At 39.3% G+C, this 18,653-nt stretch overlaps 1 protein-coding gene across 8 annotated transcripts in view; it reads right to left on the bottom strand.

The window, feature by feature from the left end:
* BCL11B (BCL11 transcription factor B) overlaps positions 1-18,653 on the bottom strand; it is a 102,272-nt gene that overhangs the window by 38,645 nt on the left and 44,974 nt on the right. For 6 of the 8 annotated variants that reach the window (XM_050957200.1, XM_050957193.1, XM_050957192.1 and 3 more), the window contains one exon: positions 17,686-17,901. The exons of the other annotated variants lie outside the window; for them this stretch is intronic. In XM_050957200.1, coding sequence (XP_050813157.1) covers positions 17,686-17,901 — 216 coding nt within the window. The remainder of the gene's footprint in view (positions 1-17,685; positions 17,902-18,653) is intronic. 8 annotated transcript variants of the gene reach the window in all.

Genomic DNA, 18,653 nt, shown 5'->3' on the forward strand with positions numbered 1-18,653 from the left:
GATCAACAGGATGCTGATTATTTATGAATACTATACCAGTCCAATATACATGTATAATAAACTGGTCTGAGGTGCTTTCCAAACTAACAAAAATCGCACCACGCATTAGCAAAAATATTTACTAATGAAATGACTAAGAAGAACGGGTGAACTACATTCTGTGGCTGCCAGAGAGGCAACACATTACTGGGAAGTATTATTCTTGTTAGGGAGCCTGATAATGTTTTCTGCTCTTTATGCCTCATGTTTCTTCGGGAATACAACACCAATCCACTCTGGTAATTAGCATTTCTCAATCTCAGTTTACTACATGGGGGGGGGGGGGGGAATTGCTCCTTGAAGCAGCAATCTCCCTGAGGGAAAGGCATCAAGAGCAAAAAAAAAAAACCAATAGCAACAGAGGGAGGGATATAGAACAAGTTTGTCCAACGGAGCCTAATGCACATGCTGCCAAAGAAATGGCATCAACTGACAGAAGCTGTAAAAAGAATTACAGCAGAGCCCTCACTGTCTCACTGCTCAGGACGGCTTTCATTATGGACAGAGATGTAAGGGAGCACAGAGGAGAGGAATAGGGGAAAGGCAGAGAATGAAATTAAAACACTGAACAGAATCTGCTCCACCAAAAAAAAAAAGAAGTGAAGTTTGCTGAACTACAAATGGATTAGGGGACTGATTCAAAGCCCAGTGAACTCAATGGAAGTCTTGCTGACCATTTCACTGGGCTTTGAGTCACGCACTAAGGGTTACTTTTTTCACCATTTCAATCACGCTTCGTATCCCGTACACACTGTTATTAGCAACCCTTTTTGCATCCCAATCTCAAAGCACTTTATGAATATTAGTTAATTCTGTTCTATATGCTGCTCTCATTGCCACAGCATCTGAGCATCTTGAATTAAGCCTCACAACACTGCCTGTGAGACAGGTGTTATTATCTCGCACTTTCCCCACTATAGCTGTACAAATGGAGAGACATGGAGGTGAAATGACTTGGCCAAGCTCATGCAGGGAATGTGAAGCAGAAATGAGAAGAGAACCCAATTCCACTTCCAGTTCTGTCTCTCAGCTGAAAAAATGTCTCTCTCATAATGACTAATCCAAGCCTATTGCTTACACCCACTTCAATCAGAAAGTGCTCGGGGCTCCTTGGGACAAAAGATACTAAAATAAATGCGTAAAGTTTTTATAATTATTATAATTCACAAATAGAGATGTCTCAGTAGCTGCAGAACAAGTTTTGGGTGACTGCCCCTGGTAAGGCTCACATGTCTTCCAGGCATCTATCCACGCTGTTATATAGTATTAAGGTGTGGATAGGGGAAACCATCTACCTACTCAGCACTGTGTTTAAGTGGCCTGCCAATTCCAGCTAATCACCAAGTTATTTACTTGCAGTTTATTAGGCCGAAACTGCCACTAGCCGTTGGCAGCCTCAAATATTTCCACCTTGCTTTCCTGGGGTCTTTTAAAGCACTGCTGTAATAAAAAAGCCATTTCTTCCAGGTTTAGAAGCCAGAATTAACAAAGAAAACCCAGTTCAATGCCAAGCCAAATTCTGGTCTCAGTTACAACCGTGTAACCCCACTGATTTCCAATGAGCTTCATTTGCAAGATGATTGCACTGTTATACCTGAGAGCAGAATCACAAAGAGGGGACTAACCGCTGTAATTCTTTTATACTTGTAAAGATTATAAAACAATAATAATCAAATATCAATCCCAATCAGTCTCATCAATAACCTTCAGTCTGCACAGCAAAAGCAGGATCTACAAACTATATTCTCTATGTGTATCTTAAGTACTTAGTTGACCTCCATCACTGCAGTATCTGAGTACCTCACAATCTGTAATGTATGTATTGAAGCCGCCCTCCTGTGGGATAGGGAAGTGCTATTATCTCCATTTTAAGATGGGTAACTGAGGCACAAACTCTACATGATTTTCCCAAGGTCACACAGGAAACATGTGGAGGCACAGAGACATGAATCTGTGTCTCCCTAGTCCTAGGGAATAGGGAATACAATGCAGAAGCCATACATCTGTTTTTTAACACCTTCGATTATTCACCAGTTAAAGTCAGGGCCAAAGTCTCAAATCTATCCATGATAGTTCTTGGTGCAGTTATTCTGCTCTCACCAAATACTTGGTTTAGTTCTTCCATTGGGGTCCTCTGGAAAGGAGAGTTTTCCTTCCTCCCAGCTTTAAAAGACAGTGGCTGGTTTGCTAGGCTACCTTTCCTATGGATTGGGTCTCAGGGCGTACCGCTTTTCTGAGTGTCTGGTCCCACTGTCATTCTCTTCCAAACTCATTGATATGATGTTTGACAAGAAACAGAATGATTCACCATACAAATATAAGAACAGAATTCTGCCCTTAGTCGATTCCCGGTGAAGACAAGATTTGAGCTTTCGGATGCTAAACGACTAATTCTGGATATACTATGTGCTTATATACAGTTCTTGATGCCTCCACACCAGTCACACTGCCACCAGTGTGGAATTCCAGCATTCAGTGAGGGTCATATACGCTATTCATAGGAAAGCCTTGGAGAGCAATAAAACAAGAGATGGAACAAAAAGATTCTTATTTATTAGTACACTGGTACCCAGTTAACTGACCACATTCAGGAACTGTATGCAAACCAGCAATGGACCCTGCACTGCAAAATCCAGATTGAAATTTGGAAATCCAAACAAGGAACTCCTCAAAGATTGTTTGTGTCTGGTGATTTGGTTTGGCCCAACAGAACAGTGAGCAGCTGCCAAACTCAAAACGGTAATTTTCTTTCATAGAATCATAGAATCAGAGATTAGGGTTGGAAGAGACCTCAGGAGATCATCTTGTCGAACCCCCTGTTCAAAGCAGGACCAACTCCAACTAAATCATCTTCATATAAATCATTTAATTGTCTAAATCTCCATACTCCTATTATAGTGACCTGAGAGCATCTCACTTGGATTCCAACTCTGACAGTAAAATTCCGGTCCCATTAAAGTCAGTGGGAGTTTCGCTATTGACTTTGATGCGGTCAAGATTTCACCCTGGACATTCAGTGAGCACTCCTCCCATACAATGCAGACATAACCAGTAAAGTTCACAGACATGTAACTCACTGTTGAGTCTCACGAGTAGTAATTGTGTTTACAACATCCACAGTTGAATGCATTTCCATGTCAAGAAAGGAGAGCTTAGAAGAGGGAGAAGGGGAAAGGAGGACAGAGGGGAGATGAAAAGAAAATTTTGTTTTAAACTAATAGGAAGCTATTGTTAGACAGTGGAAGGCCTGGTATTTATTTTAGTCCACTTTAAGCCTAACAATCACTTTGTGGGGTATACTGGTGGTGGACAGCTGAGATTACAGCATAGCGGAGTGGAATTAAGCGGTACATAATGGGTGGGGACAAACTGAAAGGGTGAATTTTGTCCCCAGAAGGGGTGGTAACCCTAACTCCGCATGGTAATAATGCAGCTCTCCTGTTCTTTGCTTCTCAGTTCCTTACAACTACAAAAGAGTTACAGGAAACAAAGGTATTTTTAAAAAATACAGTTAAGTAACATTAATATTATAACACAAACAAATGCAAAAGAAATCTCTCTGCTGCTCTCACATACCTGGAAATATACTTACATTGCCATGTGTATACCAGGTAAATGGAAGGTCACCATGGAAGTCTTGTTCATTTTCTGCAATTTTTATGCTGCTGCAGCGGCACAGAAGCTGGTAGAGGATGAGCTTTGAAAAGGCTAATACCCACACTGTCCTTAAGGCTCTCTCTCAACCCGTCTCCTTTTCTCCCTCACACACACACGTGCATCCCCCCCACACACAGACAATACCCTGCCATGCATTTAACTTTTTACTTTTGGCGATTTGTGATATAACTTTTCAATTAAATGCATTATATAAATGATGATTTAATCTAAAATATAAAGGTAAAGCCCATTTCAAGAATAAATTCCAAATTGCTAATTATCTATTAAATTAGACTTTTTTTCAGTCACCCTCTAGAACATTTTAACAGCCCATCACATATCCTTTTACTGTGACTTTAAAAAAACAAATCCTGTCTGCTCTTTGTGAACACTGGTGATCCTACCAGTTTTCAAAAGCCTCTGCCCTTTTGTTCTTGGCCAAAATTTCTCCTCCTTCACCCTGAGATGTACATGGCTGATACTTCAGAGATGGTTGTATTAGACGGGTGAAGAGATCTGTTGTGTATATAATTTATAAAGCTGAGATACTCTTGAAGTGAAAAGTATTACAGAATAGGTACTGTCTGTAGTTATTGCTATATTAAATCTGTCTCTTTCTGCACGTGTGTGTGTGTGTGTGTGTGCGCGCGCACATGCACATCAAAGCTGGTTGGATACTATAAAAAAAAATGTCCTGGAATCTGGCTCTTTTCACAAATTTGCTTGCAATCAAGTTTTACTAGCAAACTGCAAAATCACAGGCACATTCATTTGCAGAAACCAACTTTGAGATGCGCATGACTTCCTGTGCCAAAAGTTCCTGTGCACTTGTCCAACCCACCAGTAAAATCCCAACAACATGAGCCCAATTTCCCATGAGTTCTCACAGCTTGCATTGACTTAAACCTTAGGACTGAGCACCTCTGAAAATCTGGCTCTATGTGACTCATCTGACTTTTGACAACTAACCAGCACAGCTCAATTGATGAATACTAAAGATCAAATTCTCACACAGAACTATTTGCAATCAATCCATGGAGGGTTTTTTTTAAATGACATTAAAGACTGTCAAGTACTTCTGAATGAAAATCTGAGAATATTCGTTTACAGCTCGCACTAAAGTCCCTCAATAAACTGTTTGTTGTTATCTGGTCGCTCAGCTTTTAATGTATATGGGTTTATGACTATGAACTGTATTTGGCATCTAACATCTATTGATAGATAGCTATATCTCAGCAGCCTGCTCTGTGAGTCTCTGCAGACAAGGAAAGGGGAGCACACTTTCAAACTAGCATCTGTTTTCAATTCTCATTTATGGATGTGGAATCCTTTCAACTGGACATTAATCATTCTCCACAGCAGCAATTAGATACTTGAGACACATCAGAACAAATTAAATTAGCCCTATTTATTTAAAAAAAAAGAATCCTAAGAAGTGAATAAAAAAGGCAATAGACCATCCTGTGTGTAGCAACACAAAAAGAAAATTAAGACATTGAATCTCAGGAGTCTGAAAATTTCAGGTGCTATTTTCAAAGTCTGAACTGTAATCAAATAGCAGAGGGGTTCTATTGCATAATGCCTGGTGGATTACTTTCGCAATAAGGTATAATTGAAAGGATTAACTTGAATGCAATGTTTCTCTTCCAAAAATTCCAGGAATGCTGAAATGACTCTCATCTGCACTGGTATGACTCATGTTTTTAATACTGGAACTTAATTTTTACTTCTGAGGAATTCAGGTTTAGGGAAACATTGCCTCAGAAATAGTCATTCAATTGACAAAGGAAAATCTCTCTTTTAGTGTGGTTAAACCCTAGGAGTCACATCTTTGGAGAATCTGGCTTGGCTTGGATTCAGGTAATGGACACACCAACAAGAGAGGATCTGCTTTTATTAGAATGGAAAAACCAAGCAGGATAAATCACAGTAATGAATTCAAAATTCTTCAAGCAGGCCAGACAATACGACTCCCTACTGCTGCGTTTGTCTTTCCTGATATAGCAGGCTACTGTCAGCAGGTAACATGGGAGACCCAACCCTGCCTCCTTGGAAATAAACATCTAAACTTTCACGGTTTCAACAGGAACAGGATGGTGCCCAATTCAATTCAGTGTCAGGCATGAAGTTGCTTGCCAGTCACGATGAGCTAATAAAAAAATTATAAATGAAATCTGCTGATTTTTTAACCAGGAAAAACACAATAGATATATTTTTAAGGAAAAGTTATAGAAAGAGGGACATTTCTGGGCTAAGATAAGCTACTGTTCTGAGCTCCTATTACCTGTACTAATATGTATCTCAACAACTCTTAGTTGCCTTTACATTGGAGGCCAAATCTTATGCACCCAAGCCATTCCACTACAGACAGTCGGAATGCATATGAGTTCTGCAAGCATGATTTGGTCCTCTATGGCCAAAACTACCCTCACAGATCCACCCAGTGGATCATGATTCTGACCTCATATTCCCATTTGGAAAGTCAGTCCCCTGCCTGGTAGTGCACGTATCTGGAAAGTTTTACCCAGCGGAGCACAATATTGGAGGAAAACCCATGTGCCATGCGAGTCTAGAAATGGATTTTTGCCCTCTCCTATAAAGAAATTTGCTGACGCTAGAGTCTTCTTTCTTATCAGTGCCCATACAGAGCTTGCGCAGGGAGGAGAGAATACACCCTTTTGAATTAAGCAGTCCATCCTCTCCTCTTCCTTATGTATCTACCAGTCCAGTCACCTCCCATAACAATTCTTTCCTCTTGCTTTTCTGTAATAACAACTGGAATAAGGTTTGGGGTTAGCCCATCTAATATTTATTGCTCCCTTGTTTATTTCTTCATAAATAAAAACCATTGGTATCTGCACACAAGTCCAGCACTGTCTCTGGTATTTCTTAAAAGCCCCAAATTGAAAATAGCCTCAAGTTATGAAGAATTAAAGCAATACTATCCAATCCAAAAGGCCAGCATGTGAGCAGACATATCCAGGGATTGCCATTGCAACATATAGAATTCACGTATTATTTTATGTTTAAAATTCCCTGGTTTGGAGAAACTATCAGCTAGTTAGATGAAGCTATAAATAGAATCGCCTGCTGACATTAATCACAATAATTTGGCAACATGACTACTAGTGAAATTATGAAAGGGACAGGTAACTTGCAAAGCAGAGCCCAAATCCATTCCAACCATTCATCAGCAGGGGGAAAACATTTTCCCCATACACTGCAACCTCATGAGAGTATGTAGTATTGGAGTCCGTATTTTTTTTTCTTTTGGTTAAATGTGACTTTAAAAAATATTAATCTGTTCCTTCGTTTAATTTCATCTGTACCATCGGCCAAGAGAAATACACTAATTTATAAGTTGAAGTGAGCCTTGAGATAATGTCACCCACCATTCATCCAAATTTGTCACTAGCATCCCATTAAAGCTGCAATTATTTTTTAATTAAAACTAAGAAAACTGGCATGCGTGTGCCTACTTTATACATCTGTTATGGGTTAAAATAGCTTTTAAAAAATGTTTTTTTAGACCGCAGTCTTTTGTGGCCAAGGCCTATGCCAAAGAAAACGCAAGCTTGCTTATTTTCTCCATGGGGCGCAACAGCGCCTGTGTGTGCCTGAACAGATTCGACTGGCCGTGAAAAGAATTCTAAATAAAACACAAACATGGAATTTGGCAACGCCACATAAGCAAGCTTAAGACTAATTCCAGCATGCGGACAGCTCTCACACAGCAAGTCTGGCTCCACTATAAATGAAACCAGGCTCTGTAAAATATCCAGTAAAGTTTGAGTTCAGATTTAAAAGGACAGTGCTCTTATTCCAGTTTAAAAAAAAAATCTGATTAAAGAAGCTCATGCTGGCTCAATAAATCTGCATGTTGTGAGCTGTGTTTTCTTTCAGCTGATACTTCCATTTAAAAAAAAATTAAAACAATTTCACTTTGGGATTGACTTTTGTAGAGGAGGCTCTGAAAAATGTGTTTAAAAGTAATGTGGAGAGGGTAAATAAAGATAAATTTTCCTAAGGGGAAAGAAATCAAAGAAAGTGAAGGGACTAATTATTTTAAGAAAATATTAAAATAGATCCGCAAAATAGGAAATTCTAGAATAAAAATTAGGTGTGGATTAAGTGTGCGGATCATTCACCACAAGTCAAGCAGGCCATTGACAGAAGAACTTGTTTTAATTACATATCAAAATAACCAAAATGTTGACTCATGATGGGGAGGAGGAGTGTCTGTCTGTCTGTCTGTCTGTCTGTGTGCAAAATGCTCCAGCATTCCCAAGAGAACCACAGAGGAGCAGGGCGTGTGGTGCTATCCCCAGGGGAATACAATCACATGGGCAACCTTCCTCTAACAATCTCAGTAGACCAGATTGTTTAACCAGAGATAACAGGAGAAAGGGAGGGGGTGGAGAAAAAGAGCTACCAACTATATAAACAACCACAGACAAAAGATTTATTTGGTTTTGCCAATTTTAGTGTAATAAAAAAATTAATCATCGATTATCATCTCAGAGGGATGTGCAGTGGTGCTGGCAGACTTAATGGGAAAGGACAGAAAAATTATATAAGGCAGTCTTCAACCCAACATTAAAACGCAATGGCTTTTTTCCCAGTACATCTTCATTTTCCCACAAAGGTCTGGATGACGCTATGTTGTACCGTTCTATAATCACAAAAAAACTACCCTCCACTGCCCATTCCCAACCCGGATCATCTGCCTGCTCCTTGAAAAGCAGACTTGCTGGCCAGTGGCCACTGAATGTTTCAAGAGATTGTGTTTTTAAGAATGCTTTGACTTTATCCTAATGATCTTTGACAATGATAGTGAAGAGGAGGAATAAGAGAGCTCTATTGCCTCTCATTTCAATAGCATCTTTTACCCTACCTGTTACGCAAAGCCCTGCAGAATGCATAAGGATGAAGCCAGTAAGTTTCTAGAGAAATTTAATAGGATTCTATCAAAATTATTCTACAAACCTACTGAATGTAATAGAAAATTATATCCATGCTATAGGGCTTTTATAACCATACTACAGAATTTTATAACAGGGATATTATTTTAATTAAATGAAAAGGTTTACAAAATTTACAGAATGGGTTTATTTTCTATTAAATTCTATAGGACTTCTGCATAAGGGTAAAATTACTTATTTTAATGTTGTCCTCACTATAGGCAAAACCACAAACATCCTGTTTCCAGCTCAATCAACAGTACACATATTTTTATAAAGGATTTGGATTAATTAACCTGTAAACACTCAGACCTAATTTTTAGACACCCTTTAAATATTAAACAGTGCTACGTCATAATGCATGCACTTATTCACTCCCTGTTCTACTGGAGGGAGGAAAAAAAAACCAGAAAGACCTTTTAGAAGATGTGAACTAAAATAACAGTAGTTCTTTTAAAGATGGATTAAATGTAAGCAGGTTTACTGCTATTTTAAGATCCTATTCAGTTCTGTTAATTTTTATTTCTTACATAAATTATTGTTAATATTTTTAAATGACAGATCCTTCCTAACCATATACTGGTTCTCATTTAAAGCTTTCCTGGGCTGCATAGGGGAAATTCACAGCTTGCATAAACGGGTGTAACACACTGAAGTTGATGGAAGTGAAAACCACTAAGGCACCTTTCAGGAAGACATGCTCATAGGACTAAGTACCACATGTGCTCCCCCTGTTGTCAACAAGAATTCCACACACAGACTGATGGCACTGTATGATCATTGTTCTTCCTGGCTCATGGAGGCTACCACATGGCTCAGTGTTAGGAAATGAAAGTGGGTACTCAAAAATTACCCAGAATCCTCCTGAAGCTGAATGACTTAGAGGCTTACTGAAACCCAGGAAATAAACAAAAGGCATAGGTATGCTTTCGTGAGCACTGAATCATCTTTGGAGTGTTTTATAAAAATAGGTTAAAGGAACAGCTAAATGGACCATTTGTGTTCTGAAAGAATTATAACCGCTCGAAGCAAGCAATTCAAGATACAGACAAAGAACACAAAATAACCTGTCAATATTATGAAAATTAAAGAGTCAACCACCCATACAGAAGGAGTGGGATTGAAGGACGAAAAGACAAAGGGCCCAATCCCACTCCTTTTATACTCCACCGGGACTGTTTATATGAGTAATCAAGTGGGATATGGCCCAAAATAAGGAAGTGGTGTTTCAACAAACCTAAAGGGTCCAGGTGCGTTGTATACATTGACTTCTCTCTACCCACGGATACCTTAGGCTCTTATTAGCAAAGAATAATTTTAAAAGTACAATTTTATGGAAGATTCCAAATACTCTTGTTTCCTCAGATATTCGCTCAGCACCTGCATTAACCTCATTCCAAAAGTCTCAGGACCTCTGACTCTTACAGTTGAATTCATAAAAAATGTAATCCTTCTCTGTGGGATTTTTGCCTGTTTCTTTTCAAGTACACATTTTACTGATTCATTAGACCTTCCTTCCCCAATCCTTGCTATGGTGAATGGCCTTGTCTCTAGTACCAAGGACATTGGTTAAAAGAAACAAGAAAAACAACATCCACAGGGCAGAAAGAAGAGGATTACATAAGGGATATGCCACACTCCAGTGCACTATATACACTTATATGTGATAAAAATGTATGGAAATGACAGACAAATGAAGAAGAAAACGAAAATGTAGGCTTCAAATATTTACGCAGTCATTTACCTATCAAGAGAAGTGCCAGAGGTACCTCAGTAAGTTCCTTTGACTTCAATGGAGTTATGCTGTGGTACTGCAGAGGGGAAACTGGCACAGTGCCTCTAAAAAACTATAAGGTTCACAAAGAAATGTACACTTACCAATGCTTTTCACGCTGGTTTGTGGGCCAAACACACAGGATTGATAACATCTACATGATATTTCATAGATTAGACTACTTGCCCTTGATTGTGAGAGATATGTCTACGTTCAGGACACTAATCCTCCTCACTGAGTCTGAAAAGCCTAGTTAGCACATTTCCTTACACACACACATCAAATCTAAAGTGCCAAGAAAAGTAATGACAGAAACCATTTCTGAAGGGACAGAATAACTCAGTGCTACACATGCCAGGTGAAGCAATGCAAGCAAACGGTTTGGCATATGCTACATACAAATGAATGGGATTTTACTGAGGGAAATAAAGAATAATTGCAAACATCTATGTATTGTGTGTCTGTGTGTCTAAAAATCTCAGTGCTAAAAAAAACCAAACCTTGTGCACTACACAGCCAAAAGGCAAGCCCAGTGAGTGCAGAGAGGCAGTGTGAATCCTAATTTGATCCTTCCATTTCCTAACAGATTATTGTTTCACACAAGCCTTCCTCTCTTCGTGTTTTTAATATTTTTATGAAATGTTTACGAAGAGACTGGCTGCATTTAGAGAAAGAGTGGAGAGGCAGGTAAAAGGCAGTGCAATCAAACGGTTGATCTTACAGCACAAATTATCCTCAGCAGTTACCCTGTTGCTCCTGCTGCAAAACAAAGTGGATCCTGTCTTCTTTGTTGAGTAATAATGTGCACAATATTTCAACTAAGAAAATAGGTCTGCTCTTGCTCCTGGCAGTGGAGGTGTTTCCTGATATGATTTCTGTGTGCAGCTATATATTCACCTAAGCTCCACCTACATTCCTATTAGCAGGGGCATCCTCTTTTTATTTTGGGCCTCCTGAAAAGTATGGCAGGAGCCCCAATCTGCAGAGAAAAAAGCAAAAGTGTAAATGGGTTTGTTTCTGAGTCGGTCCTTTGTCAGAGCAGTAGCAACTCCCTCATCAATGGTGCTGCTTCCTAATCCTTCTACTTACTCTCATTCAAACTGACGCTGCTTCCAAATATGAAATGATTCAAGAGAAGAAATTTGGGGTTTATTTTTATTGTGACCGACGAAATGCCACAAGAAAGCACTCTTTAAAAAAAAGGGGGGTCTGAAGGAACTCAAATGCGCCTCCTTTATTTTCTTTTAACCTCACAAACCACTTCGCCTTTTTCAATAGGCTTCTCCACTTGACAAGCTGTGGTCAGGATTTAACAAAGACCGGTCACTAAAAAATACAAATGCACCAAACTTACTGCTTAGCCTAATGGTGTTTACCTGCTCTGAAAACATTTTTTCCTAAACAAGCCATCATTTACCATACACTGAGCCCCTCAGTCATGGGGAGTTCATCCACTTCCATAAATAAATTAAAAAACACCTCTATCTTGTTCCAATATTTTTAAATTTAATCATGGCCAGAGAACTGATGGTTAATAATTAGCCCTTCCCCACTCACTCACTCACACACACAAACATACATACACACACCCTTTAAAAATGCAAAAATCTAGCCCTCTTTTTTTAATATTTCTGATGTCGGTGACCGGTGTCAGCTCTCCCCATACAGTAACTGCTTTAAAGCGCTGCATATAGCACTGCATTAAAAATTAATTACACATGCTATTTTATTGATAGTGCATAATGTAATGAGCACCAGCTGTGCTAAACATCCAAACTCCTTTTTAAGACAGCTATAAAAAAAGAAAGAAACTGCACTTCCAAATGCTTCTCCTGTCAGAGGAGAAAAACAGCAACATCTTGTATGGATTTGAAACAGAATTCTTTGATTTAGCTCTACATTTGGAACGTTTGAAGAATTCAGACTCTCGGACTTGGCGTAGTGGTATGCAATCCAGTTAACTCTCTAAATGTTGGAGCCATTGTCTCTACTGTAGGCAATGTTTCCTTGAACCCCTTTGTCTTGAGACTACTGGATCCAGTTCCACTCCTTAATATTGCAATTAAGCACCTTTCTTTTTCCTTGGATGTCTGGAAATTGGAGGCATCTAGTTTTAAGCAACTTTAAATACCCCTTTTGCCCCGCTGGTTCTTAACTTTACATAATTAGGACTTACTAAGTTATACTGAAGGGTGTCTTTCTAGAACAAAGCCTAAGCCTCACTTATATTGCCAGCACCGCTGCCCTGTGAAGCGCCCTAATTTTAGCTGCCTCTGTGCTGTCTTACAGTCTCCTGTAACATACCATGTATTAAAAATAAGTTTATGATGAGGTCTAGTTTGTGGCTGGATATGAGATAGATAGATAGATAGACAGAAAGATACTTTAAACACTGTGCATGAAATAAAATCTTCAAAATGCATTAAATATTTCACTAAAATAAGTAAATAAATATAAGTAATCAGTGACTAATAGAGACGTCTCTTCTGAGCACAAATTTTAGTCAGTTCTACTCTAGCATGAATCATTTTTTTCACAGCATAATGAGAAGCAGCATTTGCAAATGATTTTAATATAGCTGTAGCTCTTTGTCTGCATTCACACACACACACTGACCAACTCCTCTTTCTCCTCTCCACAAAAAAAAGGGGAGGGGAAGTGGATCTGAAATCTAATTTGGATGAATTATTTTTTTTTCAGATTCCACTGAGTAAGAGGGGGAGGAGTAACATATCAGTCATTGTCCTGGGACTTGATGCGTGAGGAGGCTTTTGCAGGATGACTTTGCATTCTCCATTCTGATTATTGTTTTGTTTTCCATTGATCTTCCAGTGTTAATAAAACCCAGTCTGATATGAAACAAAAGCTTGCTTCTTGTTCTAGTATGAAATGTGCAGAACACATACCATATCATTAACATAAAAGTTTGTGAAATAATATTGCTTTCTAGACACACTGTATTAATTGCATCAAGTCTTTTACAGCATGGTGGTCTTTTCTAGCCTGTCTCCTCATTGGCTGACTCAGGTTATAAACCAACACAAAACGAATAGCATGATATAACTAAATGAGGAAAAATATTCTACTGTTAAAATCTATTATTTACTTACAGGTATTTCTTTTAACTTTATTGTCACTTTAACCCGTACCAAGAAAACACCAGACTAGTTAAATACTACAGTCAGCAAAATTTTAGTAGCAAAATAAATTGATGTTAACTTTACAAGATTATTGGGTAATTATTAGAATGTCTTAACTAATATGGTCAACTCCTTGAATTAAAGGAAAACTGTTCTTACCATGTGATCTAGGACCCCATGGCGCTTCTGTGTTAGATCCTGAACCTCACAGTCCTGCCCGTTAATCACTGCTGTCAATGCCCACTTGCTGTTTTTAAATATGCAACTGAAGTATTACAATAGCTTTCTACCTCTTATAGATATGTCTGTGTGGGAAGGAAGCTGTTTCACTGATTGATTAGATATACGTTATGTTAGATAGATTTAATTATTTTTATATATGTATATAAAACCCATGCTCACAGGGCCAGTGCCAATGGATTTACATCAAGCCCATATGAATAAAAGCATAATGGGTAAATTAAAGACAAATGTTGTTTCAATGTGCATTGCAATGTACCTACTGCAATTCCATTTCTAGCACCTTTGGATTGTACCATCTTTAGGGCAGAGACTTTTTGTGTTTGTACAGTATGTCATAAAATGCTATGTACTCTTGGGCTGAGATTTTCATAGCCCATTTCTCTTTTATTTTAATGGGAATTGAGCATCCCCATTTCGTAGGCCGCTTTGTACAATATTAATCAATCAGATCTTGAAAAAGAAGCCTGTATTTATAGTATGTATTGTGAAAAATGGTGTCAGTGAAAGTTTTCCAGAGTGTTTGTATACACAAACATACATATAATTTTACATATAATTATGTCACTCAATAATCATCTGCATGTCTTTGTTATGTATGTTACAGTTAAGCTAAGCTGTCAGAATTAATTTAAACAAAATAAAAAAGAGATTTAAAAACACACTCTGATCTGGCAAGACACAAAGCAAAGTGAATTTTGTGCCCATTTATATTTTAGATCCAAGCTATACAACCCCGTGAATTTCATGACTCTGTTCCAACTTCTAATTAAATAGGCACTAAAAACATTTAAAACAAGAGAGCCCAATTCAGCAGACAGAAGCTTCTGAGGCACAAAAGACACTGCAACAGTGATATGTGTAGATATTAAAATAATAATATTTTAATATGTAGGCTCTAACTTGCTAATTCTACATCCTGTATTTACTTATACACAAAGAAATTAACAAAAGCATAACAGAAAATGTAGCAAGCAATCAAAAAGTGGCCCAGCACACACCACAGCAGAACTTCCACATCATCCATTTGTTGTGGTTATTATTGACTACACTGAATATTATCTGTGTGTTGTATATAAGACAAATCATATCTAGTATCAAATTTTCAACAGCAGCTTTGACACGTGGGCTCCCATATGCAGCCAACAACTCAGGTTGTTGCTGCCACAAATTGCCCAGACTCCTAAAGACCTGATTTGTGAGTGACAATCAGAGATACTAGGTGCCCACAGATGCACCTGCAATTGCTTGCCCTCAGATTTAGTGAGGTTGAGGCTACACTGAAAAATGTGAGGTCCTTACTAAGCATTTAAGCAAGAGCTGAAAAATAAAAAAGATACGAAATGGAGGAGGGGAGGAGAGAGGAGAGTAATGTTAATGGCTTTTTTTCAAAGAATGAAACAATTCCTCAGAAACAGGAACTAGGCTGACAGAATAAAGAGCTAATCGAGTTAGAGACACAAGCAGATCCCTAAAGCTGGAGTAAGTGACTCTCCAGTGTAAATGGTTATATGAAGAGGAAAGAAAACAACATTGAGATCATCACTGGTATTATATAGTCAACACAAAGAGGTTCTTTTTGCTTCACTTCCACAAAACATTTTGGGTGTAAGAAAGACCTTGCTCTATGTTCTCAACATTATACATGGAAGACGATAAAGGGTTAAGTAGATATGAGCCTCCTTTCCAAGGGGAGAAAATGTTTCTTTCAAGCAGAACTTGACCAACTACAGTCATAAACACTTAGCGTGTGCTTTGATATAACCTATTCTCTAAGTGCCATAGACTGTAGCAGTAATTATAGGAAGCCATGATAACAGGTCTATCTCCCCACAAAGCTGGCATCACTCTTTTAGCAAATAGATCATTCCAAACACTAGCAGCGCTCAACTATAAAATGAAAGTACGTAAAATAGAAAAGCTTTGTGTTCCAACATGCTGTAATGAGTTAGTCCTTCCTTCCTTTTCTATTTTTAGTTTTACTTTCTTCTCTCTCCATTAACTGTCTATATTTGTTTTAGAAGCAATAGAGAATAAGAGTATCAGTTCATCGTTACAACTACCTACATATCAAAGACACCCAGGTCTATTCTATATCAAAAAATAAGAGAGAGAGAGGGGAACAGAAAATATGAGCTTGCCTCCAGTATGTTTTACTGGTTATGGGGGGAAAACTACCTACCTTCACATACTGCGTTAATTGTTTATAAGGGCTTGATTATATTATTTATGGCAATGTCAGTCCACTGAAGCCAATGAAGTGAAGCCAGATTAACAGAGTGGAGAATCAACCTCATTGAGAAAGCAACCTGCTTATAGGGAACTTGGATATAGTCTAACTTTACGTATCGCTGGCAGACATTATTTGAATACTTTGCATTGTGCAACATCATGCTGGATATAAAGAGTTTGTGCTTAGAGAAAAGTTGGTGTATAAAAACTGACTGCACTGTGGGCTCGATCCAACATCCTCTGAAGTCAACTGGAGTCTTTCCGTGGACTTCAAGCTTTGGATCAGGCTCTAGGAGGTACTGTTGTGTATTTTTAAACCTCCTCTTGAGAATTCTTCATCCTTCAAGACTCAAGGTTTAAAATACTGTACTTGCAAAACTTTCGATCTCTGTTCATCACATTAAATCTGAATTTCCTAACTTTCTCCCTCAGCCCTGGTATCCCCCAGTGAAAGGCTGCAGACATGTAAGGAAATACAATCAGGTATTTTCCAAAGAAACTGAATCATAGGTTTCAGAGTAGCAGCTGTGTTAGTCTGTATCTATATGCAAAAAGAACAGGAGTACTTGTGGCACCTTAGAGACAAATTTATTTGAGCATAGGGACCCTGTCTTGATATATGGTCACTGTTATACTGTGGTAGGATTCTATCTGCACATGCTACAATGAAAAGCTGTATGCGAGCAAGTTTATGATGGCCCTCCCAAGAAGTCATCGGGGTCAACTCTTTAAGGCTTTACTCACTTCTCACTCTGCTAATTCCTTCCTGACTGTCCAAATTCTGCAGTCCTTATGCAGTATTTACTCAGCATTATTCTGTGAAACTCCGAGTAAGTTTGCCCAAATAGGGACTACAGAATTTGGCACACATGGGAGTTTTGCCTGTGTAAGCACTTTAGAATTTTGCCTTAGCTGAATTTTCTTTCAGGCCCTTCCCATTTTCACCTCTAACCCCCTAAATTCACTACAGGCCTGATTTTTTAACTAAGCTGCACTCAGAACACCCCTTGATTTCAAAGAGATCCCTGTGTCTGAAATGGCAGGGTCAGGCATCAACTCTTCAGTCAGTCACATGTCAGGGTCCTCCCTGGCTACCTAGGTTTCACTAATCCACATTGCCTTTCCTTCATGGCAGTGACAAGAGTCAGGGTTTAAAAAATGAAGACAAAAAAATGTTAATGAGGAACATTTTCTCAAAAGCCAGGCAGAAAAGTGCATGGAGTACATACATCCTGCATGCACATGGAGTCTGAGGAAAGCCCTTAATACAAATGATTAGGAAAAAAAAGACCTCAGATGTTAAATGTTATCCAATTAAGCTTAAAATAAACAGCCCAGAGAGATGAAATCTTGATACCAGGGTATCACATTATGTGAGGATTCTCAGACATTTGCTCACAATGTGGCATAAACAGATCAGCAGCGACTGGCAGTGACATCTGAAAGTGGGTAGATGTGGGGGGGGGAAGGAATGGACTCACATCCCTTTTCCCATTCCCCATCCTCAGTGATGAGGGAATATTTACGTTTTCACTGTCTCCCCCACACAACCCAGCGAAGACCACTAGCCCACAGTAACGGTGACATCACTTGGCAGCACTACTGATCTTCAGATAGCACAAAAAAAAAATGTTTCTATTACCTGACAACTGACAATGACATCCAAATGTGCCTGAAGTCTCAGTCTGAGTCTCAGTCTGAGTCCCGCCAACTGAGACTGCACGGGCACCACAGCAGGGCAGGCTAAGGCAGGGCGGGAGAGAGGCCAGTGCGCGGAGAGGTGACGTGATCACTGATGTGTGAGGGTGGGAGGAGGCAGCTATGGGAGCCCCCAGCAGCTTTGCAGGCCTGGACGGCCCTGGAGAAAAAACAATAGAAAAAACTGTCAGTCGGATCTAAGCTTGAAGGGACAGAGGAGGCATCATCAGGGAAAACAGGAGGGGCAGAGGGCAACTAGGCCTAACTCGCTACATATTTTTATTTAACCAATTTATATTTCAGGCTGAGAATGGTGTGGCTCGTTGGAAAGCCATGGAGGAGAAGCCAGGCCGGGGGGATGGGCAGGCAAGAGACCTGAAGAACTACAAAACCACAGATTGCTACAGGCAATTTTCTGGAAGCGAACTCAGACTGGAGGGGCCCAAGGGAGGGGGACGTGGAAAGGGGATGAGGTGGCCGGTGACGGAAGCTAGAGAAGGTCAAAGATGGTGCAGATGAGAACTGGAGGCAGTTACCAGACCCACCAACATGTGCTTAGGGACTGAATCAAAAGAGGGATTCTTGTTTTATGGCGTGTTAATGCATTTAACTGACACATAACTGGGTAAGCTTTCTGCCGAGCTGCTGCTGAAACAGGATCAACCCACCAGCGCAGACAAAGTGCAGCGACTTACAGCTCAAATGGCTTCAGAGAGGTGCCAGAAATCAAGTTCCCAGAATAAAGCATTCATGGGCCACTGTGCTTCCTTCCCATTTGAGCTGCAGCCAGTTATGCATTTTGCATGCCCCATTTGTGTATTCTGTTTCCCTATCAAGCCTATAAAGAATGCAACAACCTTTTTCCTAATAGCTGAAAAATGATATTGTAGCCTCAAACTGTGTTATTTATTT

Source organism: Gopherus flavomarginatus, chromosome 5 (assembly GCF_025201925.1).
Source record: "Gopherus flavomarginatus isolate rGopFla2 chromosome 5, rGopFla2.mat.asm, whole genome shotgun sequence".
Lineage (NCBI taxonomy): Eukaryota > Metazoa > Chordata > Testudines > Testudinidae > Gopherus > Gopherus flavomarginatus.